The sequence below is a fragment of the Astatotilapia calliptera genome, chromosome 4 (genome assembly GCF_900246225.1).
Source record: "Astatotilapia calliptera chromosome 4, fAstCal1.2, whole genome shotgun sequence".
NCBI lineage: Eukaryota > Metazoa > Chordata > Actinopteri > Cichliformes > Cichlidae > Astatotilapia > Astatotilapia calliptera.
The window spans coordinates 11,159,839-11,187,206 of NC_039305.1; the positions used below are offsets into that span (position 1 = coordinate 11,159,839).

General features: G+C 40.2%; 2 protein-coding genes across 3 annotated transcripts; both read left to right on the top strand.

Moving 5' to 3' along the window:
• The first annotated feature begins 1,697 nt into the window (after positions 1 to 1,697).
• Positions 1,698 to 12,593, top strand: LOC113020562 (myosin heavy chain, fast skeletal muscle-like). Of its 2 annotated transcripts, XM_026164630.1 has the most exons (41): positions 1,698 to 1,732; positions 1,924 to 1,973; positions 2,067 to 2,289; positions 2,387 to 2,530; positions 2,616 to 2,772; positions 2,947 to 2,974; positions 3,054 to 3,165; positions 3,259 to 3,351; positions 3,439 to 3,502; positions 4,040 to 4,138; positions 4,229 to 4,332; positions 4,426 to 4,564; positions 4,650 to 4,768; positions 4,868 to 5,017; positions 5,102 to 5,272; positions 5,360 to 5,666; positions 5,800 to 5,873; positions 5,973 to 6,060; positions 6,143 to 6,260; positions 6,374 to 6,497; positions 6,579 to 6,715; positions 6,819 to 7,074; positions 7,272 to 7,514; positions 7,649 to 7,825; positions 7,935 to 8,080; positions 8,176 to 8,266; positions 8,370 to 8,759; positions 8,865 to 8,991; positions 9,118 to 9,236; positions 9,458 to 9,654; positions 9,747 to 9,930; positions 10,023 to 10,188; positions 10,322 to 10,446; positions 10,540 to 10,848; positions 10,937 to 11,140; positions 11,223 to 11,348; positions 11,436 to 11,606; positions 11,748 to 11,852; positions 11,943 to 12,038; positions 12,153 to 12,284; positions 12,474 to 12,593. In XM_026164630.1, the coding sequence occupies exons 3-41, from the start codon at positions 2,086 to 2,088 to the stop codon at positions 12,489 to 12,491; spliced, it is 5,814 nt and encodes a 1,937-aa protein (XP_026020415.1). In that variant the 5' UTR covers positions 1,698 to 1,732; positions 1,924 to 1,973; positions 2,067 to 2,085; the 3' UTR covers positions 12,492 to 12,593. The 2 variants fall into 2 exon arrangements, with proteins under 2 accessions (XP_026020415.1, XP_026020414.1); XM_026164629.1 differs by having other exon boundaries at positions 3,054 to 3,351.
• A 3,913-nt stretch (positions 12,594 to 16,506) lies between these two features.
• LOC113020569 (myosin heavy chain, fast skeletal muscle-like) lies at positions 16,507 to 27,276 on the top strand. The gene is made up of 28 exons (XM_026164644.1): positions 16,507 to 16,530; positions 16,722 to 16,771; positions 16,865 to 17,087; positions 17,185 to 17,328; positions 17,414 to 17,570; positions 17,745 to 17,772; positions 17,852 to 18,149; positions 18,237 to 18,300; positions 18,846 to 18,944; positions 19,036 to 19,139; positions 19,233 to 19,371; positions 19,457 to 19,575; positions 19,675 to 19,824; positions 19,909 to 20,079; positions 20,167 to 20,473; positions 20,607 to 20,683; positions 23,829 to 23,916; positions 23,999 to 24,116; positions 24,235 to 24,358; positions 24,437 to 24,573; positions 24,675 to 24,930; positions 25,117 to 25,359; positions 25,494 to 25,670; positions 25,781 to 25,926; positions 26,022 to 26,112; positions 26,216 to 26,605; positions 26,857 to 26,983; positions 27,117 to 27,276. The coding sequence occupies exons 3-28, from the start codon at positions 16,884 to 16,886 to the stop codon at positions 27,239 to 27,241; spliced, it is 4,083 nt and encodes a 1,360-aa protein (XP_026020429.1). The 5' UTR covers positions 16,507 to 16,530; positions 16,722 to 16,771; positions 16,865 to 16,883; the 3' UTR covers positions 27,242 to 27,276.
• Positions 27,277 to 27,368: the final 92 nt, after the last annotated feature.

Below are 27,368 nucleotides of genomic sequence, written 5' to 3' on the forward strand. Positions count from 1 at the left end.
TGACTAGGATAAAAACTGCATTGTTCCTCCTTAATTAAAGGTTCAACTAAAAGACACACTCTGCAGCATGCTGGCATAGACCCTACCAGAGAGGCTGAGGATGATGCCCACCATTTGACACTCTGTGCTTTTTGCAAATGACTTCATCCTGAGCACTTGAGACATGTGTGAAAGGTTCTGGAGAAGCCACGGATAATGTTGTCAGACCTTTCGTTTGGGCAGAGTACTTGATTTGTCATTCATCATAGTAAAGGGATCTTATCCTTGTCTCATTAGAGTTTAAGGCTTTGTGAATGGTGAAGGGATCACAGAGACTTCATGTGTAGAACTGTCAATTAAATTGGGGGATTTTGTGCATGTTAGTGGCATCCATAGATGTCTAAGTGATCAGACAGTACTCATCACTAGCTCTCTCTAATGAGAGAGAGTTAGTAGCTCCATTGTAATTAAGAAATTTCAGTGCACTCGTCCAGATAGAAGTCCAAGCAAAAGAAACTCATCTATGACTCGATATGGACTACGATAGTATTTTCACAAAAGTATTAAGATATTAGTAAGTAAGAAGTAAGACACTTAATACTGTACACCTAGCAAACCACTGCGACATTAGACTGCACTGTATGTAATGTGTTCTTCTGTATTACTAGGGCTAAATAAAAAGCAGATCAAAAAGTGTTTCCATTTTTGGTTGTAATGCTGTGTGTCTGCTCTGCAGTTTTGTTGCAATTCTACTGGCCCTTGGAATTACAGTGAAAACACACAACATACTGCATTTGATATTTGACCATGGACTTACCTTACCAATAGGTATAGGTACTTCTGGGTACTTCTGTGTTGTTGAAAAATAAATATATCTGTCTTTTGTGCCAACCACAAACCACTCCTCCTGTCCTTTGCTGGATTTATTTTTGACCATGATAGTATCTCATGTTCTGCTAGAAAGATAGCAAACATTAAGTCAAGTTGGAGCAAGCTTTGGAAATAAAAGCTAATCCTTGCTATGATCCCAGATTTTCCCTTCCTGTAAGAATATATCATTTAATTAGTTTATCAAAATTGTAAGCTAAAAGCTGTACGTTCACTTCTATCCACACAGAAATGAAATGTATTTATAACAAATTATTTTATAGTAATAAATTTTTTAATATTATGTTCCCAGTAGCTATATATAACACCCTTCTGGCAATAACAGAAAGTCTGATGATTTTTATGTCCTGTAATTATACACCAGTGGCACTAGAAGTTTAAAACTGGCTATCAAAATATCAAAGATAGTTGGACACACAGATAAGCTTACTATAAACTGTATCAAATTAATATCCATTTATCTTCAAAAGTTATTAGAATGAATAATCCCAAAACCATGCAGAGCACTATTTTAATTTAACACTAACTATATTGTTAACATTTCTTACATTTTCCATATTTAGGAGCATAATCACTTAAAGAAATATACCAAATAAACCACAATACATTGGCAATATTTTTTTCACTAAGGAATACAGCTGAATTGTTTATATTTGAAAGTATGTTGTATTAGAAAAGAGGGATTACATATGTGGAAAATGGATCAAAACAATTCATTTATTTTTGACCATATCAGTATCAAGAAGCAAGGTGTCAGACATTCATGACCAAACTAAGGAGAGTGTAAATGCTGAGGAAGCAGAGCCGTTGTTTATAAAAGCAACAGCTCTGGAGATTTGCTCTAACTGACGGGCATCTAAGACGGGTGAGTACAGTAAAGGATTCAGCTACCATGTTTTATCTACTGTGTATTATATGCTCTCATTAAGTTTATATTTTCCATTTTTAAGTGTTCAGTTATTACATTTTTTTTTGACACTGAAAATTTTACTTTTTGAATGGATTCTTAAACTGAAGAGTAAAATGTCCATTGATATACGTTTACTTATTTTATAGCACCTTGACATACACAGGATACCAAGGAAGTTCTGTTTGCATCAGCTGAGGTAAAATCCACGAATCAAAAAGAATGGATGTTAATTATGGTTTGTATAATAAGTACAGTAAATGATTTATGTGTCAATCCATCATATTTTCAGTCTGTAGTAAAGTGCCACCATGAGCACAGACGCGGAGATGGCGCAGTATGGCGCGGCGTCCATTTACCTACGCAAGCCAGAAAAGGAGAGGATTGAGGCCCAGACTGCTCCATTTGATGCCAAGACGGCCTTCTTTGTGACTGTTCCTGATGAGATGTATGTCAAGGGGAAACTTACCAAGAAGGAGGGTGGTAAAGCCACTGTTGAGACAGACGACGGAAAGGTAGATGAATTATCAATGTACTTTATCTATTTGTCAAATATATAGTGCCAAACTTTGAAAGCTGATTTTTTCTAAGTGATCTTAATTTTCTATTCAGACGGTCACTGTAAAGGAGGATGAAATCCACGCTAGAAACCCTCCAAAGTTTGATAAGATGGAGGACATGGCCATGATGACCCACCTTAATGAGCCATCTGTGTTGTTTAACCTCAAAGAGCGTTATGCATCATGGATGATCTACGTAAGTTTTCACATTGCTGTGTGTGAGAGGAAAGTATCATGCTGATCTGTAAATGTTTAAATGATATTTATTGTCTATGATACAGACCTACTCTGGGTTGTTCTGCGTTGTCGTCAATCCCTACAAGTGGCTTCCTGTATATGATGCTACATGTGTAGCAGCATACAGAGGAAAGAAGAGGATTGAGGCTCCACCCCACATCTTCTCCATCTCTGACAATGCCTATCAGTTCATGCTCACTGGTAAGCTCAATTCTCTATTAAAGACTTTAAATGCATTTAGGACTTCTACTTAAAGAGATGACCATTAATCATTGCGTGAAAAAATTTTTTTCTTAGAACATAGCTACTTATAAGTGATTGGAAATAAATGAATCCTAAGATTATTCAAGACATGCTTATATGTTTTTCTTTTAGATCGTGAGAACCAGTCTGTCCTGATTACGTGAGTATAATAAAAACTGTATGCAAAATATATAAAAACGATATAAAGGCATTTTAACAATGTGTCCCATAAACCCCAGTGGAGAATCCGGTGCAGGAAAGACTGTCAACACCAAACGTGTCATCCAGTACTTTGCAACAATTGCAGCTCTTGGAGCTAAGAAGGCTGAGCCAACACCTGGCAAAATGCAGGTAGATTTTTTATTCTGCATCAACGTCTTTGTGACAGAAAAAGAAAATCAATTTTGGAAGATCAGCTCACATAAACACAATATATTCTTGCAGGGCTCTCTTGAGGATCAGATTGTTGCTGCCAACCCTCTGTTGGAGGCCTACGGTAATGCCAAGACTGTGAGGAATGACAACTCCTCTCGATTTGTAAGTGATTAAAACGAGTTAATGTAAATGAGCTTTTTACTACTTGCTCTCATGAAAGGCAATATTAATAAAGATCTACCCCTGTAGGGTAAATTCATCAGGATTCACTTTGGCACATCTGGCAAGCTGTCTTCAGCTGATATTGAAACATGTAAGTTTGAACCACAGTGCAAATTACCATTATCTGTGACAGAAATTATATTTAATTAGTCACTTAAATGTATTCAAGCTCTGGGGAATGAGAATCAAACTGATAAGTCCAGAATGCCCCCCCCCCCCCCCCCCAAACCAACCAAAAAAACCCCTAAATATTATGTAACAGATCTGTTTAGTTATTTTACAGCACATAAGAATATGAGTCACTTAATTTCAGAAGAAGTAATATTGTCTGTTGTGGTGGAACACACGGATGCATGAACAGTGTGGTTACGCTATATATATAAGTTATATACTGTAACCCAGCAGTTATCGTGTGTAAGTATAAGTAGGAACATATTGCAACTTCACGGAACATTTAAAGTATAATAAGGTATACTGTGAAGCACGTTATAAGTAAAGCAACAGAACTGAAAAAAGTTTCAAACACGCCCAATGACAGCCAAGGAAATAAATGCATGTATGATCCATTTTGCAGTTTTGACTGTGATGTCTCATGTCTACAGTGTCAAAATTAATCTGTTGTCCTTAGATCTGCTGGAGAAGTCCCGTGTCACCTTCCAGTTGTCTGCTGAGAGGAGCTACCATATCTTCTATCAGCTGATGACAGGCCACAAGCCTGAGCTTCTGGGTATGTTGACAGGACACCTAAATTTAAAATTTAAAACCATTAAAATCACATTCTAAGCAAAAAACAAGTTAACTTCATTTCTCCTTTCAGAGGCTCTTCTGATCACAACTAACCCTTATGACTATCCAATGATCAGTCAGGGAGAAATCACTGTCAAGAGCATCGATGATGTGGAGGAGTTCATTGCAACAGATGTAAAATCACATTTGACACAGAATCTTATACTTAACCATAAATATCTTCTTTTGTTTTATTTATTGATAGCTGATTTCATTTTTTTCTTACAGACTGCTATTGACATCTTGGGCTTTACTGCTGAAGAGAAGTTAAGCATCTACAAGCTGACTGGTGCTGTGATGCATCATGGCAACATGAAATTCAAGCAGAAGCAGCGTGAAGAGCAGGCTGAACCTGATGGCACCGAGGGTATTGTGAAATATTTCTATAATGGAGAAATGTTTGAAGTATTTGTATTTATTAGGTATTATAATGATTTGTTTTAATCCAACAGTGGCTGACAAGATTGCGTACCTACTGGGCCTGAACTCGGCTGATATGCTGAAAGCTTTGTGCTACCCAAGAGTCAAGGTTGGCAATGAGATGGTGACCAAAGGTCAGACCGTCCCACAGGTAATTCATAAAAGGGAGACTTGTATAATCATATTATAATTATAAACATTATAGCTGTATTCATATGGTTTTGTATAATTATAAATTCTTGTTTGCCAGGTCAACAATGCTGTCTCGGCTCTGTGCAAATCTATCTATGAGAAAATGTTCTTGTGGATGGTTATCCGTATCAATGAGATGCTGGACACAAAGCAGCCCAGACAGTTCTTCATTGGAGTGCTGGATATCGCTGGGTTTGAGATCTTTGATGTGAGCACTTGAAACATTTCACCACATTTCTTAAACTTTAAAGACTTTATTGCCATGAAGTTAGACATGTTTGTACTATTACAGTTCAACAGCTTGGAGCAACTCTGCATCAACTTCACCAATGAGAAACTGCAACAGTTTTTCAACCATCACATGTTTGTCCTGGAGCAAGAGGAGTACAAGAAAGAAGGCATTATATGGGAGTTCATTGACTTTGGTATGGACTTGGCTGCCTGCATTGAGCTTATTGAGAAGGTAAACAGCTGCTCTGGAAGAAATGTACATGTGGTTGCATATGTTACCTCCCTTGAAATTTTAATATAATTTATGATATTTTCTCAGCCAATGGGCATCTTCTCCATCCTTGAAGAGGAGTGCATGTTCCCCAAGGCCTCTGACACAACTTTCAAGAACAAGCTGCACGATCAGCATCTTGGCAAGACCAAAGCATTTGAGAAACCAAAGCCTGGAAAGGGCAAGGCTGAGGCACACTTCTCCCTGGTTCACTATGCTGGTACAGTGGACTATAATATCACTGGCTGGCTGGACAAGAACAAGGACCCACTGAATGACTCAGTTGTTCAGCTCTACCAGAAGTCTGCAAACAAACTAATGTGCTTCCTTTACGCAGCCCATGCTGGAGCTGATGGTAAGAAACAAAAGTGCTCACAAGCTAGCGTGTCCAGTACAGATAGCTACAATGTGCATACTGCAGGATAAATTTATACTGTGAAAAATATTTTTTCAATTCCAATAATGAAATTTACTGTTTATGAAAACAGAGGCTGCTGGTGGTGGCAAGAAGGGTGGTAAGAAGAAGGGTGGTTCCTTCCAGACTGTGTCTGCTCTTTTCAGAGTATGTATAGATTTATATATATATATATATGTGTATATATAAATTAAATGCAAATTTTTAAATAGTATTAACCTATTATCTAATGATGCTGATCTACAGGAGAATCTGGCCAAGCTGATGACCAACTTAAGAAGCACTCATCCTCACTTTGTCCGTTGCCTGATTCCCAATGAGACAAAGACCCCAGGTACCCCACAGTAATATTAACTGCAAAAATGACAGTAAGAATATAGAAAAGATTTGAAACATTATGCATTTCTGACTCTCAGGCCTTATGGAGAACTTCCTGGTCATCCACCAGCTGAGGTGTAACGGTGTACTGGAGGGCATCAGAATCTGCAGAAAGGGTTTCCCCAGCAGAATCCTCTATGGTGACTTCAAGCAGAGGTGACAGCACATTACAATATTGGAAAGGAAAAATGAATTCATGGTTGTTGTAAAGGACAAACTTGAATATGGTGAAAGAAAAATCTAAGTAACAACATGATTTTCTCTTGAAGATACAAAGTGTTGAATGCCAGTGTCATCCCTGAGGGACAGTTCATTGACAACAAGAAAGCTTCAGAGAAGCTGCTTGGCTCCATTGATGTGGATCACACACAGTACATGTTTGGGCACACAAAGGTACACTTTGTTATATTAATAGACATTTTTAAAAAAAACTCTCAATATCCACGTATACATATGTTTTCAATGATTAAATAGGTGTTCTTCAAAGCTGGTCTGCTGGGCACTCTTGAGGAGATGAGAGATGAGAAACTGGCTGAGCTGGTGACCATGACTCAGGCTCTCTGCAGAGGATACGTCATGAGGAAAGAGTTTGTGAAGATGATGGAGAGGAGGTAACATTGTCATACTAAACTCTATTGTATTCTCTTTTGTATTTCCTTTCTCATATTAAGACCCAACGACACTAAAAGTAACACTCTCATGTTTGGTTTTTAGAGAATCTATCTACACCATCCAGTACAACATCCGTTCTTTCATGAATGTCAAGAACTGGCCATGGCTGAAAGTATACTTCAAGATCAAGCCTCTTCTGAAGAGTGCTGAGACTGAGAAGGAGTTGCAGAACATGAAGGAGAACTATGAGAAGATGAAGACAGACCTGGCTACTGCTCTGGCCAAGAAGAAGGAACTGGAAGAGAAGATGGTCGGCCTGCTGCAGGAGAAGAATGACCTGCAACTTCAAGTGGCTGCAGTAAGTAGTAGAGAAAATTTTATATTACACTTATAGTTCATGTATATTAAATTTAGATATGAAAAGGCCACATGCTTATTTTATCCTCTGATTATTTATGTGCTAAAACAAAAGTGTAGCTAAAAGTACGATCAAGAAAACACTAGGACAATGTGACTCACAAATAATCTAACTTGTGTGTTCAACATGTATTATAGGAAGTTGACAATCTCTCTGATGCTGAAGAAAGGTGTGAGGGGCTCATTAAGAGCAAGATCCAGCTCGAGGCCAAACTCAAAGAGACAAGTGAGAGACTGGAGGATGAAGAGGAAATCAATGCTGAGCTGACTGCTAAGAAGAGGAAGCTGGAGGATGAATGCTCTGAGCTGAAGAAGGACATTGATGACTTGGAGCTCACCTTGGCCAAAGTGGAGAAGGAGAAACATGCCACAGAAAACAAGGTTCAGTTCATTTTGATTATATTCTTAGTTCAATTAAAACATATAATGTTGTTCTTTGAATATATATGTTAAACGTTCAAATAATCTGCAAAATCTCAAACAAAATTAAACTTAATGTATTCACATTGTTTCAGGTGAAAAACCTGACAGAGGAGATGGCATCTCAAGATGAGTCAATTGCCAAGTTGACTAAGGAGAAGAAAGCCTTACAAGAGGCCCATCAGCAAACACTGGATGATCTCCAGGCAGAGGAGGACAAAGTCAACACTCTGACCAAGTCCAAAACAAAGCTGGAACAGCAAGTTGATGATGTAAGAAAACTATAATAATGATGTGTTTGTTTTTGTTTTTTATGGAAAGAATTTTAGTGCTGAATCATTGTCTTTCCAACCACTTGAATCAACTGACATGACTTTATAGCTTGAGGGTTCACTGGAGCAAGAGAAGAAGCTCCGCATGGACCTTGAGAGAGCCAAGAGGAAGCTGGAGGGAGATCTGAAACTGGCCCAGGAATCCATAATGGATCTGGAGAATGACAAGCAGCAGTCTGATGAGAAAATCAAGAAGTAGGGCTTTTTTTGTAAATAATTTTCTTTACACACACTGCATTGCAATAATCATATGGACTATGATCGTAAAACCATACTTCTTCCACACCAAGGAAGGACTTTGAAATCAGCCAACTTCTCAGCAAAATTGAAGATGAACAATCCCTTGGTGCTCAACTTCAGAAGAAGATTAAAGAACTTCAGGTAACACTAATGACCAGTGTTCATAAAGAATATTGTTCATTATAAGTCAAAAACCTACTTTAGTTCAGGTTCTAATCGATAAATCCAAATAATTTCAAACTAGGCTCGTATTGAGGAGCTGGAAGAGGAGATTGAGGCTGAGAGGGCAGCTCGGGCTAAGGTAGAGAAGCAGAGAGCCGACCTCTCCAGGGAGCTTGAAGAGATCAGCGAGAGGCTCGAGGAAGCTGGTGGAGCAACAGCTGCTCAGATTGAGATGAACAAGAAGCGAGAGGCTGAGTTCCAGAAACTGCGTCGTGATCTTGAGGAATCAACTCTGCAGCATGAAGCTACTGCAGCAGCTCTCCGTAAGAAGCAGGCTGACACTGTTGCAGAGCTCGGAGAGCAGATCGACAACCTCCAGCGTGTCAAACAGAAGCTGGAGAAAGAGAAGAGCGAGTACAAGATGGAGATTGATGACCTCTCCAGCAACATGGAGGCTGTTGCTAAAGCAAAGGTGCGGACAGTATTTATAGAGAACAGATTTTTTCTTTTTTACATTTCAGGACAGCCAAAGCAGCTCATTAACTGTTAACATGGATATGGCATTACTTGGTGACAGGGCAACTTGGAGAAAATGTGCAGGACTCTTGAGGATCAACTAAGTGAACTCAAAGCCAAAAATGATGAGAATGTTCGTCAGCTGAATGACATTAATGCCCAGAAGGCGAGACTTCAAACAGAGAATGGTAAGTGATGTATAACAAAGAAACAGTCTGTGTCTGGAAATTTGTCATTTACAGGTACCTAAAACTACAACCAATCAGTGGGTGAAATGAAACAAACTGGGCTTAATACATGTGTGTTAACTACAGGTGAGTTCAGTCGCCAGCTTGAGGAGAAAGAAGCTCTTGTTTCTCAGCTCACAAGGGGCAAGCAGGCCTTCACTCAGCAGATTGAGGAACTGAAGAGACACGTTGAGGAGGAAGTGAAGGTCTGAAATATTTTCTCTCTTCTTTTAAATTTCAGCACTTACTAATAAAAACAGACAAGTTTTAATCAGTTACAGAGACACTCAGTAACTCTGAGACAGATAATCCTCTAATATCTTTCTTAGGTTTTACCTCTTAAATTTGTTATCCTCTCAGCATTAGACTTTAAAATTGATTTCAACAATAAAATATCGAAATCTGAAATCAACTGTCACTTCAACAGGCCAAGAATGCCCTGGCTCATGCTGTTCAGTCAGCACGTCATGACTGTGATCTGCTGAGAGAGCAGTTTGAGGAGGAGCAGGAGGCCAAGGCTGAGCTGCAGCGAGGAATGTCCAAGGCCAACAGTGAGGTGGCTCAGTGGCGATCCAAATATGAGACTGATGCTATCCAGCGAACTGAGGAGCTGGAGGAGGCCAAGTAAGTCACCATACTTTCATTGTTTAAATTGGTTTTCAGACTTAAAACCAACCAATTCAGACTTAATCAAAACAAAATTATTTTAACAACAGGAAAAAGCTTGCCCAGCGCCTGCAGGAGGCTGAGGAATCCATTGAGGCTGTGAACTCCAAGTGTGCCTCACTGGAGAAGACCAAGCAGAGGCTGCAGGGTGAGGTGGAGGACCTCATGATTGATGTGGAGAGAGCTAATTCTCTGGCTGCCAACCTTGACAAGAAGCAGAGGAACTTTGATAAAGTAAAGTTTTAAACATAACCTCTGTCATCAAAGGAGAATTACACCCATTTCAACAACTAATTATTTAATTAATTAATTTTTAATTAATCTAGGTCCTGGCAGAATGGAAGCAGAAGTATGAGGAGAGCCAGGCAGAGCTGGAAGGAGCCCAAAAGGAGGCTCGTTCTCTCAGCACTGAGTTGTTCAAGATGAAGAACTCATATGAAGAGGCTCTGGATCATCTTGAGACCATGAAGAGAGAGAACAAGAACCTGCAGCGTATGCTTATCTTGCTATAGATCATATGGATATGATTCTAATGTTTATATTCATTTACAGCTTTTGTTGTGGCCAAAACATTTGCATATATCAGCTCCAAGTACTAAAACTCTTGGCTGTGTTTGCTCTGTAGAGGAGATCTCAGATCTGACTGAGCAGATTGGTGAGACTGGAAAGAGCATCCATGAGCTGGAAAAGGCCAAGAAGACTGTTGAGACTGAGAAGTCTGAAATTCAGACAGCTCTGGAGGAAGCTGAGGTAATGTATTTTATAAAAATGTACTTTGTTTGTAATTACATTTCTAAAACTATCCCTTCTCCAGTTTATGTTGAAATAAACCTTTATTTAAAGGGAACTCTGGAACACGAGGAGGCCAAGATCCTTCGTGTTCAGCTTGAGCTAAACCAGGTAAAAGGTGAGATTGACAGGAAGCTGTCAGAGAAGGACGAGGAGATGGAGCAGATCAAGAGGAACAGCCAGAGGGTGATTGACTCCATGCAGAGCACCCTTGATGCTGAGGTCAGGAGCAGGAATGATGCCCTGAGAGTCAAGAAGAAGATGGAGGGAGACCTGAATGAGATGGAGATTCAGCTGAGCCATGCCAACAGACAGGCTGCTGAGGCCCAGAAACAACTGAGGAATGTCCAAGGACAGCTCAAGGTGAGTTGGTAGTTCATTTGTGTTTGTGTGAATTTTTAATTAACCTCCAAGCAAACAATGATAATATCTTTTGTTTGTTTGTCATCAGGATGCTCAGCTGCACCTGGATGATGCAGTCAGAGGACAGGAAGACATGAAGGAGCAGGTCGCCATGGTGGAGCGCAGAAATGGTCTGATGGTGGCTGAGATTGAGGAGCTGAGAGCCGCTCTGGAGCAGACAGAGAGAGGACGCAAAGTGGCTGAGCAGGAGTTGGTTGATGCTAGTGAGCGTGTTGGACTGCTTCACTCTCAGGTTGGTATTCATTACTTTACAAGAACTTTGACACATCAGAGAGTGAGAATCACATCATTAAAACGGTTTCTTTTTCATTCAGAACACCAGTCTTTTGAACACCAAGAAGAAGCTGGAGGCTGACCTTGTCCAGGTTCAGGGTGAGGTGGATGATGCAGTTCAGGAAGCAAGAAATGCTGAGGAGAAGGCCAAAAAGGCTATCACTGATGTAAGTTAGTACTTTACAAGCCTTCTTTTCTTTTCAAAAATTTTGTTCATGCTTGATCAATAATGCCAACACCACCCATACTTTCAGGCTGCCATGATGGCTGAGGAGCTGAAGAAGGAGCAGGACACCAGTGCTCACCTGGAGAGGATGAAGAAGAACCTGGAGGTCACAGTCAAGGACCTGCAGCACCGTCTGGATGAGGCAGAGAACCTCGCCATGAAGGGTGGCAAGAAGCAGCTCCAGAAACTGGAGTCCAGGGTATGTACTGCATATATATATGCATATATAGTTATTATTCAAGTATTAAATAAACACTTTGATGCCATCACATGATCTCCACCCATTTTCTTTCTACTCTTAATATTTATTAAAAGCTGATTACTTATCATGGCATTAAAGGTCCGTGAACTAGAAACTGAAGTTGAAGCTGAGCAGAGACGTGGAGCTGATGCTGTTAAAGGAGTCCGCAAATATGAGAGGAGAGTGAAGGAGCTCACCTACCAGGTGATTACACATTTACCTAAACATCTATTACATTTAAGTTCCTAAATTCTTTCTTCTTCAGCCATCAGTAACAGTTTGTTGTTTATGCAGACTGAGGAGGACAAGAAGAATTTGGTCAGACTTCAGGATCTGGTGGACAAGCTGCAGCTCAAAGTCAAGGCTTACAAGAGACAGGCTGAGGAGGCTGTGAGTGAAATGTTTTGTGATTTTTACATATGGAATTCACAGCTTAATAACTGAGATATCTCTCATATATGATCAGATATGTTTTTAAATAAAACATATTGTTGCACTGAACAGGAGGAACAGGCCAACACCCACATGTCCAGACTGAGAAAGGTCCAACATGAGATGGAGGAAGCTCAGGAACGTGCTGACATTGCTGAATCTCAGGTCAACAAACTGAGAGCCAAGAGCCGTGATGCTGGAAAGGTAATTCATGTAATTTGTTTTACGAAAAAATGTACCGTTGTTTAATGGAGTTGTTTGATATAAGAGCTTTATGTTAATAATTTTCTGTGAATTGAAGAGAGTGTAGATACTATATTTACAATGTAGAATGAATTGTTTCAATGTTGATAATATGTGTTGAATAATTTTACCTTTCATTATTTTTTTCAGGGTGAAAGTGCTGAATAAGACACATTCTTTTGGAACTTTTTGGCAGTGTTCATAAAATATGAACTAACTGTTAAATTGTCCACGTATGATGTATTAATTCAATAAACACTTTCATTATGATTTCATGAAATGTAAAGAGTTTAATTTATTCTTTATTCTAAAAAAAGTCACATTCACATATACAATTTTTAACACGATAGTTTCTTCAGAATAATCGTGATTCATACCTACAGGACATCGTCCTGTGAAATGAGGACAGCACTTTTCCCTTTGTGTTCTCCCTTCTTGTGTTCAGCATTAGTGATGGCAGAGTTAAGTTAACCTTTAAAAGAAAACCATTCTTCCAGAAATATATTTGTAAGGTCAGACAATGTTGTTGGATGAGAAGGCCTGGTTCACAGTCTAACTCACTCCAAAGGTGTTTAATCAGGTTTTGGTCAGGACTCTGGCAGGCCAGTCAAGTTCTTGCACACCAAATTCCCCCATCCAATTTGTGCACTGGCACTCCATCATGTTAGACCAGGAAGGGGCTGTCCCTAAACTGTTCCCACAAAGCTAGGAGCATGAAACTGTCCAAAATGTCTTGGTGTGTTGAAACATTTCACCGGAACTAAGGGGCCAAGGCCATTTCGTGAAAAATAACTTCACACCGGCGCGATTCATCTCTTATCCAGAAAACATGAATACTGCCACAGTGTCAGTGTGCTTTTCTGCATCTTATGTATTGCATTGTGCCTGGTTATGTAAGGCTTTAGTGCAACTGCGTAGCCATGGAAACCCATTCCATGAAGCTCTATAAACACTGTTCATGAGCTAATCTGAAGACCACATGAAGTTTAGAGTGTTGTAGTGACTGACTCCAGAAAGTTGGTGACCTCTGTGCACTATGTGAGACCCTGCTTTATCAATTTATGTGGCTTACCAATACACGGCTGGTTGCTGTGGTTCCTATTCACTTCCACTTCATTATAACACCACTAACAGTTGAATGTAGAATATTTAGTAACAAGGAATTTTCACTACTGGACTTGTTGCACAGGTGGTATTCTATAATGCTGCCATGTCGGAATTCACTGAGCTCCTGAGAGAGACCCGTTCTGCAATAAATGATTGGAGAAGAAGACTGCATGCCTAGGTGCTTGATTTTAAGCATGTGTTGCCATGGAAGTTTTTGAAACAATTGAATTCAGTGCTTTGGGTGGGTAATTAAAAAATTCTCTGTAGAACAATATGCCATTTTGCATCTTTAGCAGGTTAAACATTTTAGGCTAAATATTACCATAAATTCACAGTCAAAAACTGATAATGCCTGAGATTGACTTTTTACATCCAATCTATTTACAGTTATAAAAATATTCCTTCAGACAGAGCTGTATATATGTGTTTATATTAAAATGTCCAAATTAATCTTATTACCAAACTTTAATAGGTATATTCAACAACTGCCATAATAACATCACATATTTTTTCAGGATAGTATTTGTAGCTGCACTGCTCTATATATACAACTCTGGTATACATTTACTTTTGAGAAAGGCAAAGCAGTAAAAAAGACGGACCAAAATCCAGTTCGCTTGTAAAAATACAAATTGAGTTTAAGGCAGTGCAAGTCACCATAAAACAGTGTCACTGATATAATACTGTAATGCTCACTCACATATAAGGCCACAATTGGTGGTGCCTTTCTACTTTCTATTTCGGATCATGCAGTACAGCTTACCTCAACTGAAAATGTGGACAGACCTCTAACAAAATCTGATATCTCCCCCACAGCACATCTATCTATACGCGTGTGTGTGTGTGTGTGTGTGTGTGTGTGTGTGTGTGTGTGTGTGTGTGTGTGTGTGTGTGTGTGTGTGTGTGTGTGTCTGTGTGTGTGTGTGTGTACATGTTTAGACATTTTTGTGAGGACAGAAAATTGGCATACTACTATACTTGTGGGGACCATCAATCCCCAAAGTAAAATGAAGAGTAGAAGAGGATTTGAAATTTTGAGCTGGACATTTCCTCTGCTCTTTAATGTCACCCTATGGTCATCCCTCTCCTTGAAATATCTGTTCACAACAGCCCTTTCCATTTTTATTTGTCAGAGTCTGATACAATCACCACTCTCTCCCCAGGAACACTCTCTACCACTTTACCCAACTTACTCCAGAATTCTTTTTCTTTTCTAACTGACATCCAACTTGTGGGGCATATGTACTGACAACATTCAGAATCATCCTTTTGATTTCCAGGTTCAAACTCATGTTCCTGCCTGACACTTTATTCACCTCTACAACAGGATAGCAAGGTGTGACAAAAGAAAATAATAATGAAGTGATGTGGATAAAAAGAATAGCAAGAAGTACCAGGTCCAGTGTTCCATGACTAGGATAAAAACTGCATTGTTCCTCCTTAATTAAAGGTTCAACTAAAAGACACACTCTGCAGCATGCTGGCATAGACCCTACCAGAGAGGCTGAGGATGATGCCCACCATTTGACACTCTGTGCTTTTTGCAAATGACTTCATCCTGAGCACTTGAGACATGTGTGAAAGGTTCTGGAGAAGCCACGGATAATGTTGTCAGACCTTTCGTTTGGGCAGAGTACTTGATTTGTCATTCATCATAGTAAAGGGATCTTATCCTTGTCTCATTAGAGTTTAAGGCTTTGTGAATGGTGAAGGGATCACAGAGACTTCATGTGTAGAACTGTCAATTAAATTGGGGGATTTTGTGCATGTTAGTGGCATCCATAGATGTCTAAGTGATCAGACAGTACTCATCACTAGCTCTCTCTAATGAGAGAGAGTTAGTAGCTCCATTGTAATTAAGAAATTTCAGTGCACTCGTCCAGATAGAAGTCCAAGCAAAAGAAACTCATCTATGACTCGATATGGACTACGATAGTATTTTCACAAAAGTATTAAGATATTAGTAAGTAAGAAGTAAGACACTTAATACTGTACACCTAGCAAAGCACTGGGCTAAATAAAAAGCAGATCAAAAAGTGTTTCCATTTTTGGTTGTAATGCTGTGTGTCTGCTCTGCAGTTTTGTTGCAATTCTACTGGCCCTTGGAATTACAGTGAAAACACACAACATACTGCATTTGATATTTGACCATGGACTTACCTTACCAATAGGTATAGGTACTTGTGGGTACTTCTGTGTTGTTGAAAAATAAATATATCTGTCTTTTGTGCCAACCACAAACCACTCCTCCTGTCCTTTGCTGGATTTATTTTTGACCATGATAGTATCTCATGTTCTGCTAGAAAGATAGCAAACATTAAGTCAAGTTTGAGCAAGCTTTAGAAATAAAAGCTAATCCTTTCTATGATCCCAGATTTTCCCTTCCTGTAAGAATATATCATTTAATTAGTTTATCAAAATTGTAAGCTAAAAGCTGTACGTTCACTTCTATCCACACAGAAATTAAATGTATTTATAACAAATTATTTTATAGTAATACATTTTTTAATATTATGTTCCCGGTAGCTATATATAACACACAGGATACATACAGGACATAAAAATCTGATGATTTTTATGTCCTGTAACTATACACCAGTGGCACTAGAAGTTTAAAACTGGCTATCAAAATATCAAAGATAGTTGGACACACACACAAGCTTAGTATAAACTGTATCAAATTAATATCCATTTATCTTCAAAAGTTATTAGAATGAATAATCCCAAAACCATGCAGAGCACTATTTTAATTTACCACTAACTATATTGTTAACATTTCTTACATTTTCCATATTTAGGAGCATAATCACTTAAATAAATATACCAAATAAACCACAATACATTGGCAATATTTTTTTCACTAAGGAATACAGCTGAATTGTTTATATTTGAAAGTATGTTGTATTAGAAAAGAGGGATTACATATGTGGAAAATGGATCAAAACAATTCATTTATTTTTGACCATATCAGTATCAAGAAGCAAGGTGTCAGACATTCATGACCAAACTAAGGAGAGTGTGAATGCTGAGGAAGCAGAGCCGTTGTCTATAAAAGCAGCAGCTCTGGACATTTGCTCTAGCTGACGGGCATCTAAGACGGGTGAGTACAGTAAAGGATTCAGCTACCATGTTTTATCTACTGTGTATTATATGCTCTCATTAAGTTTATATTTTACATTTTTAAGTGTTCAGTTATTAAATTTTTTTTTGACACTGAAAATTTTACTTTTTGAATGGATTCTTAAATTAAAGAGTAAAATGTCCATTGATATACGTTTACTTATTTTATAGCACCTTGACATACACAGGATACCAAGGAAGTTCTGTTTGCATCAGCTGAGGTAAAATCCACGAATCAAAAAGAATGGATGTTAATTATGGTTTGTATAATAAGTACAGTAAATGATTTATGTGTCAATCCATCATATTTTCAGTCTTTAGTAAAGTGCCACCATGAGCACAGACGCGGAGATGGCGCAGTATGGCGCGGCGGCCATTTACCTACGCAAGCCAGAAAAGGAGAGGATTGAGGCCCAGACTGCTCCATTTGATGCCAAGACGGCCTTCTTTGTGACTGTTCCTGATGAGATGTATGTCAAGGGGAAACTTACCAAGAAGGAGGGTGGTAAAGCCACTGTTGAGACAGACGACGGAAAGGTAGATGAATTATCAATGTACTTTATCTATTTGTCAAATATATAGTGCCAAACTTTGAAAGCTGATTTTTTCTAAGTGATCTTAATTTTCTATTCAGACGGTCACTGTAAAGGAGGATGAAATCCACCCTAGGAACCCTCCAAAGTTTGATAAGATGGAGGACATGGCCATGATGACCCACCTTAATGAGCCATCTGTGTTGTTTAACCTCAAAGAGCGTTATGCATCATGGATGATCTACGTAAGTTTTCACATTGCTGTGTGTGAGAGGAAAGTATCATGCTGATCTGTAAATGTTTAAATGATATTTATTGTCTATGATACAGACCTACTCTGGGTTGTTCTGCGTTGTCGTCAATCCCTACAAGTGGCTTCCTGTATATGATGCTACATGTGTAGGAGGATACAGAGGAAAGAAGAGGATTGAGGCTCCACCCCACATCTTCTCCATCTCTGACAATGCCTATCAGGCCATGCTCACTGGTAAGCTCAATTTCCTATTAAAGCCTTTAAATGCATTTAGGACTTCTACTTAAAGAGATGACCATTAATCATTGCGTGAAAAAAATTGCTTCTTACCACATAGCTACTTATAAGTGATAGGAAATAAATGAATACTAAGATTATTCAAGACATGCTTATATGTTTTTCTTTTAGATCGTGAGAACCAGTCTGTCCTGATTACGTGAGTATAATAAAAACTGTATGCAAAATATATAAAAACGATATAAAGGCATTTTAACAATGTGTCCCCTAAACCCCAGTGGAGAATCCGGTGCGGGAAAGACTGTCAACACCAAACGTGTCATCCAGTACTTTGCAACAATTGCAGCTTTTGGAGCTAAGAAGGCTGAGCCAGCAGCTGGTAAAATACAGGTAGATTCTTTATTCTGCGTCAAAGTCTTTGTGACAGAAAAAGAAAATCAATTTTGGAAGATCAGCTCACATAAACACAATATATTCTTGCAGGGCTCTCTTGAGGATCAGATTGTTGCTGCCAACCCTCTGTTGGAGGCCTACGGTAATGCCAAGACTGTGAGGAATGACAACTCCTCTCGATTTGTAAGTGATTAAAATGAGTTAATGTAAATGAGCTTTTTACTACTTGCTCTCATGAAAGGCAATATTAATAAAGATCTACCCCTGTAGGGTAAATTCATCAGGATTCACTTTGGCACATCTGGCAAGCTGTCTTCAGCTGATATTGAAACATGTAAGTTTGAACCACAGTGTAAATTACCATTATCTGTGATAGAAATTATATTTAATTAGTCACTTAAATGTATTCGAGCTCTGGGGAATGAGAATCAAACTGATAGGTCCCAGAATGCCCCCCCCCCCCCCCCCCCCCCAAACCAACCAAAAAAAAAACCTAAATATTATGTAACAGATCTGTTTAGTTATTTTTACAGCACATAAAGAGATGAGTCACTTAATTTCAGAAGAAGTAATATTGTCTGTTGTGGTGGAACACACGGATGCATGAACAGTGTGGTTACGCTATATATATAAGTTTATATACTGTAACCCAGCAGTTATCGTGTGTAAGTATAAGTAGGAACATATTGCAACTTTCACGGAACATTTAAAGTATAATAAGGTATACTGTGAAGCACTTATAAGTAAAGCAACAGAACTGAAAAAAGTTTCAAACACGCCCAATGACAGCCAAGGAAATAAATGCATGTATGATCCATTTTGCAGTTTTGACTGTGATGTCTCATGTCTACAGTGTCAAAATTAATCTGTTGTCCTTAGATCTGCTGGAGAAGTCCCGTGTCACCTTCCAGTTGTCTGCTGAGAGGAGCTACCATATCTTCTATCAGCTGATGACAGGCCACAAGCCTGAGCTTCTGGGTATGCTGACAGGACACCTAAATTTAAATTTTAAAACCATTAAAATCACATTCTAAGCAAAAAAACAAGTTAACTTCATTTCTCCTTTCAGAGGCTCTTCTGATCACAACTAACCCTTATGACTATCCAATGATCAGTCAGGGTGAAATCACTGTCAAGAGCATCGATGATGTGGAGGAGTTCATTGCAACAGATGTAAAATCACATTTGACACAGAATCTTATACTTAACCATAAATATCTTCTTTTGTTTTATTTATTGATAGCTGATTTCATTTTTTTCTTACAGACTGCTATTGACATCTTGGGCTTTACTGGTGAAGAGAAGTTAAGCATCTACAAGCTGACTGGTGCTGTGATGCATCATGGCAACATGAAATTCAAGCAGAAGCAGCGTGAAGAGCAGGCTGAACCTGATGGCACCGAGGGTATTGTGAAAAATTTCTATAATGGAGAAATGTTTGAAGTATTTGTATTTATTAGGTATTATAATGATTTGTTTTAATCCAACAGTGGCTGACAAGATTGCGTACCTATTGGGCCTGAACTCGGCTGATATGCTGAAAGCTTTGTGCTACCCAAGAGTCAAGGTTGGCAATGAGATGGTGACCAAAGGTCAGACCGTCCCACAGGTAATTCATAAAAGGGAGACTTGTATAATCATATTATAATTATAAACATTATAGCTGTATTCATATGGTTTTGTATAATTATAAATTCTTGTTTGCCAGGTCAACAATGCTGTCTCGGCTCTGTGCAAATCTATCTATGAGAAAATGTTCTTGTGGATGGTTATCCGTATCAATGAGATGCTGGACACAAAGCAGCCCAGACAGTTCTTCATTGGAGTGCTGGATATCGCTGGGTTTGAGATCTTTGATGTGAGCACTTGAAACATTTCAACACATTTCTTAAACTTTAAAGACTTTATTGCCATGAAGTTAGACATGGTTGTACTATTACAGTTCAACAGCTTGGAGCAACTCTGCATCAACTTCACCAATGAGAAACTGCAACAGTTTTTCAACCATCACATGTTTGTCCTGGAGCAAGAGGAGTACAAGAAAGAAGGCATTCAATGGGAGTTCATTGACTTTGGTATGGACTTGGCTGCTTGCATTGAGCTTATTGAGAAGGTAAACAGCTGCTCAGGAAGAAATGTACATGTGGTTGCATATGTTACCTCCCTTGAAATTTTAATATGATTTGTGCCATTTTCTCAGCCAATGGGCATCTTCTCCATCCTTGAAGAGGAGTGCATGTTCCCCAAGGCCTCTGACACAACGTTCAAGAACAAGCTGCACAATCAGCATCTTGGCAAGACCAAAGCATTTGAGAAACCAAAGCCTGGAAAGGGCAAGGCTGAGGCACACTTCTCCCTGGTTCACTATGCTGGTACAGTGGACTACAATATCACTGGCTGGCTGGACAAGAACAAGGACCCACTGAATGACTCAGTTGTGCAGCTCTACCAGAAGTCTTCAAACAAACTGCTGGGCTTCCTGTACGCAGCCCATGCTGGAGCTGAAGGTAAGAAAAAAAAGTGCTCACAAACTCCCATGTCCAGTACAGATAGCTACAATGTGCATACTGCAGGCTAAAATTATACAGTGAAAAATATTTTTTCAATTCCAGTAATGAAATTTACTGTTTATGAAAACAGAGGCTGCTGGTGGTGGTGGCAAAAAGGGTGGCAAGAAGAAGGGTGGTTCCTTCCAGACCGTGTCTGCTCTTTTCAGAGTATGTATAGATTTATATATATATATATATATATATATATATAAAAAACACCCAGCGCGCCCCTGCGGGCGGTTTATCCTTCAAGCTCGGGTCCTCTACCAGAGGCCTGGGAGCTTGAGGGTCCTGCGCAGTATCTTAGCTGTTCCCAGGACTGCGCTCTTCTGGACAGAGATCTCCGATGTTATTCCCGGGATCTGCTGGAGCCACTCGCCTAGCTTGGGAGTCACCGCACCTAGTGCTCCGATTACCACGGGGACCACCGTTACCTTCACCCTCCACATCCTCTCGAGCTCTTCTCTGAGCCCTTGGTATTTCTCCAGCTTCTCGTGTTCCTTCTTCCTGATATTGCTGTCATTCGGAACCGCTACATCGATCACTACGGCCGTCTTCTTCTGTTTGTCTACCACCACTATGTCCGGTTGGTTAGCCACCACCATTTTGTCCGTCTGTATCTGGAAGTCCCACAGGATCTTAGCTCGGTCATTCTCCACCACCCTTGGGGGCATCTCCCATTTTGACCTCGGGACTTCTAGGTTATACTCGGCACAGATGTTCCTGTACAGTATGCCGGCCACTTGGTTATGGCGTTCCATGTATGCCTTGCCTGCTAGCATCTTGCACCCTGCTGTTATGTGCTGGATTGTCTCTGGGGCATCTTTACACAGCCTGCACCTGGGGTCTTGCCTGGTGTGATAGACCCCAGCCTCTATGGATCTTGTACTCAGAGCTTGTTCTTGTGCTGCCATGATTAGTGCCTCTGTGCTGTCTTTCAGTCCAGCTTTGTCCAGCCACTGGTAGGATTTCTGGATATCAGCCACCTCCTCTATCTGCCGGTGGTACATACCGTGCAGGGGCCTGTCCTTCCATGATGGTTCCTCGTCTCCCTCCTCTTTCTTGGGTTTCTGCTGCCTGAGGTATTCACTGAGCACTCGGTCAGTTGGGGCCATCTTCCCAATGTATTCTTGGATGTTCCTTGTCTCATCCTGGACTGTGGTGCTGACACTCACCAGTCCCCGGCCCCCTTCCTTCCGCTTAGCGTACAGCCTCAGGGTGCTGGACTTGGGGTGAAACCCTCCATGCATGGTAAGGAGCTTTCTTGTCTTTATGTCAGTGGCTTCTATCTCCTCCTTTGGCCAGCCTATTACCCCAGCAGGGTACCTGATCACGGGCAGGGCGTACTTGTTGATGACCCAGATCTTGTTCTTACCATTCAGCTGACTCCTCAGGACTTGCCTGACCCTCTGCAGGTACTTGGTGGTTGCAGCTTTTCTAGCGGCCTCTTCATTGTTCCCATTCCCCTGCGGGATCCCCAGGTACTTGTAACTGTCGTCTATGTCTGCAATGTTGCCTTCTGGTAGTTCAATCCCCTCAGTTCTGACTACCTTCCCTCTCTTTGTTACCATCCGACTACACTTCTCCAGTCCGAACGACATTCCAATGTCATTGCTGTATAGCCTGGTAGTGTGGATCAGTGAATCGATGTCTCGTTCACTCTTGGCATACAGCTTGATGTCATCCATGTACAGGAGGTGGCTGACAACTGCTCCGTTCCGTAATCGGTATCCGTAGCCAGTCTTGTTAATGATCTCACTGAGGGGGTTCAGGCCTATGCAGAACAGCAGTGGGGACAGAGCATCTCCTTGGGAGATCCCGCACTTGATGGTGACTTGTGCTATGGGCTTGGAGTTGGCCTCCAGTGTTGTACGCCACATCCCCATTGAGTTCCTGATGAAGGCTCTTAGGGTCCCATTGATCTTGTACAATTCTAGGCATTCCAGTATCCAGCTGTGGGGCATTGAGTCATAGGCCTTCTTGTAATCAATCCAGACAGTGCACAGGTTGGTCAGTCTGGTCTTGCAGTCTCGGCTGACTGTTCTGTCTACCAGTAGCTGGTGTTTTGCACCTCTGGTATTCTTGCCAATTCCTTTCTGTGTCCCGCTCATGTATTGACCCATGTGCCTGTTCATCTTAGCCGATATGATGCGATATGATTTGATTCCGGGTGTCTCTCGTTAACTAGCAGCTGGTTCATTTGTGCTGCCAGACACTCGTGGAGTGCAGTCAGCTTCTTTAGCCAGTAGGCATGAACCATGTCGGGCCCTGGTGCTGTCCAACTCTTCATACTGGAGACCCTTTCTTGGATATCTGCCACTGTGATGGTTACTGGACCCTGTTCAGGGAGGTCGCTGTGGTCTGCCCTCAGATCCACTAGCCACTGAGCATTGCCGTTATGAATTGCATCCTTCTCCCATATGCTCTTCCAGTATTGCTCCGTCTCCAGCCTTGGTGGTGCTGTTCTCTTATTATTATTGTTCCCTTGCCACTGAGAGTACACCTTTGCTGGTTCTGTGGAGAACAGCTGGTTTATTCTCCTGCCTTCTATCTCTCTGGTGTACCTCCTCAACCGGGTGGCCAAGGCTGTGAGTCTTTGCTTGGCAGTTTCCAAGGCCTCAGGTATGGACAGCTTGCTGTATTTCTGCAACTCCGTTAGTTGGCTAACCTCCCTCCGTGCTACTTTGATCTTGCCCTCTAGCCTCCTCCTCCATGGAGGGTACTGCCCCTTGTGGCTGTTCAACTTGTAGCCAAGCATCTCACTGATCACTGCTGCCGTATTGTAGATCAGCTTGTTAGTGTCGGTAATCGTGGTTGTAGGTATTGTCCGTAGTGCTGCATTACCATCATCTAGCAGACCTTCTGAGGGTACTTCACGTAATCTTGGTAACCGGCTATGGGGGATCCAGGTTTCAAGCTTGGCCATGATCCTATTTTTCAGGTCAGTTCCTCTCGCACTCAATGATCCTTCTCCTATCGCACTTGGGGCTATGTACCCAATCTCGGGTGGGGGTGATGATATCTCCCCCTTGACCTGGCGTCCTGACTCCTCCTTGCCGTAGCATTTGTGTTGTACCTCGTCAATCTCTAGCTGTGAGAGCAGTCCCTTCTTTCGAATGTTGATATATATATATATATATATATATATATATATATATATATATATATACATATATATATATATATATGTATATATATATATATATATATATATATATATATATAGATATATAGATAGATATAGATATGTGTGTAAATTAAATGCTCATTTTTAAATAGTATCAACCTATTATCTAATGATGCTGATCTACAGGAGAATCTGGCCAAGCTGATGACCAACTTAAGAAGCACTCATCCTCACTTTGTCCGTTGCCTGATTCCCAATGAGACAAAGACCCCAGGTACCCTACAGTAATATTAACTGTAAAAATGACAGTAAGAATATAGAAAAGATTTGAAACATTATGCATTTCTGACTCTCAGGCCTTATGGAGAACTTCCTGGTCATCCACCAGCTGAGGTGTAACGGTGTACTGGAGGGCATCAGAATCTGCAGAAAGGGTTTCCCCAGCAGAATCCTCTATGGTGACTTCAAGCAGAGGTGACAGCACATTACAATATTGGAAAGGAAAAATGGTTTCATGGTTGTTGTAAAGGACAAACTTGAATATGATGGAAGAAAAATCTAAGTAACAACTGTAATTGTATCTCTCTTGAAGATACAAAGTGTTGAATGCCAGTGTCATCCCTGAGGGACAGTTCATTGACAACAAGAAAGCTTCAGAGAAGCTGCTTGGCTCCATTGATGTGGATCACACACAATACATGTTTGGGCACACAAAGGTACACTTCATTATATTAATAGACATTAACAAAAACTGTCCCTTTGTACTTGTACTTATGTTTTCAATGATTAAATAGGTGTTCTTCAAAGCTGGTCTGCTGGGCACTCTTGAGGAGTTGAGAGATGAGAAACTGGCTGAGCTGGTGACCATGACTCAGGCTCTCTGCAGAGGATACGTCATGAGGAAAGAGTTTGTGAAGATGATGGAGAGGAGGTAACATTATCATAGTAAACTCTATTGTATTCTCTTTTGTATTTCCTTCCTCATATTAAGATCCGACGACACAAAGTAACACTCTCATGTTTGGTTTTTAGAGAATCTATCTACACCATCCAGTACAACATCCGTTCTTTCATGAATGTCAAGAACTGGCCATGGCTGAAAGTATATTTCAAGATCAAGCCTCTTCTGAAGAGTGCTGAGACTGAGAAGGAGTTGCAGAACATGAAGGAGAACTATGATAAGATGAAGACAGACCTGGCTGCTGCTCTGGCTAAGAAGAAGGAACTGGAAGAGAAGATGGTCAGCCTGCTGCAGGAGAAGAATGACCTGCAACTTCAAGTGGCTGCAGTAAGTAGTAGAGAAAAGTATACATTGCACCTATAGTTCATGTATATAAGGTAGATATAAAAAGACCACATGTTTGTCTCTCCCTCTGATTATTTATTTGCTAAAACAAAAGTGTAGTTAAAATTATGATTTTAACTACACTTTTGTCACAAATAATCTAACTTGTGTGTTCAACATGTATTATAGGAAGTTGACAATCTCTCCGATGCTGAAGAAAGGTGTGAGGGGCTCATTAAGAGCAAAATCCAGCTTGAAGCAAAACTCAAAGAGACAAGTGAGAGACTGGAGGATGAAGAGGAAATCAATGCTGAGCTGACTGCTAAGAAGAGGAAGCTGGAGGATGAATGCTCTGAGCTGAAGAAGGACATTGATGACTTGGAGCTCACCTTGGCCAAAGTGGAGAAGGAGAAACATGCCACAGAAAACAAGGTTCAGTTCATTTTGATTGTATACTTAGTTCAATTAAAACATGTAATGTTGTTCTTTGAATATACATGTTAAACGATCAAATAATCAGCAAAATCTCGAACAAAATTAAACTTAATGTATTCACATTGTTTCAGGTGAAAAACCTGACAGAGGAGATGGCATCTCAAGATGAGTCAATTGCCAAGTTGACTAAGGAGAAGAAAGGCTTACAAGAGGCCCATCAGCAAACACTGGATGATCTCCAGGCAGAGGAGGACAAAGTCAACACTCTGACCAAGTCCAAAACAAAGCTGGAACAGCAAGTTGATGATGTAAGAAAACTATAAAAATTACGTTGTTGTTTTTTGTTTTTTATGGAAAGAATTTTAGTACTAAATCATTGTCATACCAACCACTTGAATCAACTGACATGACTTTATAGCTTGAGGGTTCACTGGAGCAAGAGAAGAAGCTCCGCATGGACCTTGAGAGAGCCAAGAGGAAGCTGGAGGGAGATCTGAAACTGGCCCAGGAATCCATAATGGATCTGGAGAATGACAAGCAGCAGTCTGATGAGAAAATCAAGAAGTAGGGCTTTTTTTGTAAATAATTTTCTTTACACACACTGCATTGCAATAATCATATGGACTATGATCGTAAAACCATACTTCTTCCACACCAAGGAAGGACTTTGAAATCAGCCAACTTCTCAGCAAAATTGAAGATGAACAATCCCTTGGTGCTCAACTTCAGAAGAAGATCAAAGAACTTCAGGTAACACTAACGACCAGTCTTCATAAAGAATATTGTTCATTATAATTCAAAAACCTAGTTTAGTTTAGGTTCTAATCGATAAATCCAAATAATTTCAAACTAGGCTCGTATTGAGGAGCTGGAAGAGGAGATTGAGGCTGAGAGGGCAGCTCGGGCTAAGGTAGAGAAGCAGAGAGCCGACCTCTCCAGGGAGCTTGAAGAGATCAGCGAGAGGCTCGAGGAAGCTGGTGGAGCAACAGCTGCTCAGATTGAGATGAACAAGAAGCGAGAGGCTGAGTTCCAGAAACTGCGTCGTGATCTTGAGGAATCAACTCTGCAGCATGAAGCTACTGCAGCAGCTCTCCGTAAGAAGCAGGCTGACACTGTAGCAGAGCTCGGAGAGCAGATCGACAACCTCCAGCGTGTCAAACAGAAGCTGGAGAAAGAGAAGAGCGAGTACAAGATGAAGATTGATGACCTCTCCAGCAACATGGAGGCTGTTGCTGAAGCAAAGGTGCGGACAGTATTTATAGAAAAAAGACTTTGTTTTTTTCACATTTCAAAACCTTTAAAAGCAGATATTCATAGATGTGATAATGTTATTATTACTAAAACTCCTGTGTATGAATGACTGTTGAAATAAGAAAAGATTAACATAAACATAACATAACATAAGGTAAAATAACATGAGATTTTAAAAATGTAAAAATTTGAATCTCTATAACTGATTGTAATCAGTCTTTAAAATGTTAACCGTTTTGACAGGGCAACTTGGAGAAAATGTGCAGGACTCTTGAGGATCAACTAAGTGAACTCAAAGTCAAAAATGATGAGAATGTTCGTCAGCTGAATGACATTAATGCCCAGAAGGCGAGACTTCAGACAGAGAATGGTAAGTGATGTATAACAAAAAAACAGTCTGTCTCTGGAAATTATTCACATTGAGTTGACATAAAAGTACCATCAATCAGTGGATAAAATCAAACAAACTACCGGTAGGCTTAATTTATGTGTCTTAATTTCAGGTGAGTTCAGTCGCCAGCTTGAGGAGAAAGAAGCTCTCATTTCTCAGCTCACAAGGGGCAAGCAGGCCTTCACTCAGCAGATTGAGGAACTGAAGAGACACGTTGAGGAGGAAGTGAAGGTCTGAAATATTTTCTCTCTTCTTTTATATCATAGCACTTACTAATTTAAACACATAAGTTTTAAATCAGGTTGACTGTCCTCTAATTTGGTTCCTAGTTGTTACCATTTAAATATCTCATCCTCTCAGCATT

Excerpts from the sequence above, each read along its gene's own strand:
- LOC113020569 (XM_026164644.1), top strand. The coding sequence starts at position 16,884 with ATGAGCACAGACGCGGAGATGGCGCAGTATGGCGCGGCGGCCATTTAC. Across the intron at positions 18,150-18,236 it reads ATGACAACTCCTCTCGATTT|GGTAAATTCATCAGGATTCA; the intron begins GTAAGTGATTAA and ends CTACCCCTGTAG. Across the intron at positions 26,113-26,215 it reads AGAAGATCAAAGAACTTCAG|GCTCGTATTGAGGAGCTGGA; the intron begins GTAACACTAACG and ends ATTTCAAACTAG.
- LOC113020562 (XM_026164629.1), top strand. The coding sequence starts at position 2,086 with ATGAGCACAGACGCGGAGATGGCGCAGTATGGCGCGGCGTCCATTTAC. Across the intron at positions 4,769-4,867 it reads AAGGTCAGACCGTCCCACAG|GTCAACAATGCTGTCTCGGC; the intron begins GTAATTCATAAA and ends CTTGTTTGCCAG. Across the intron at positions 9,655-9,746 it reads GAGGAGCTGGAGGAGGCCAA|GAAAAAGCTTGCCCAGCGCC; the intron begins GTAAGTCACCAT and ends TTTTAACAACAG.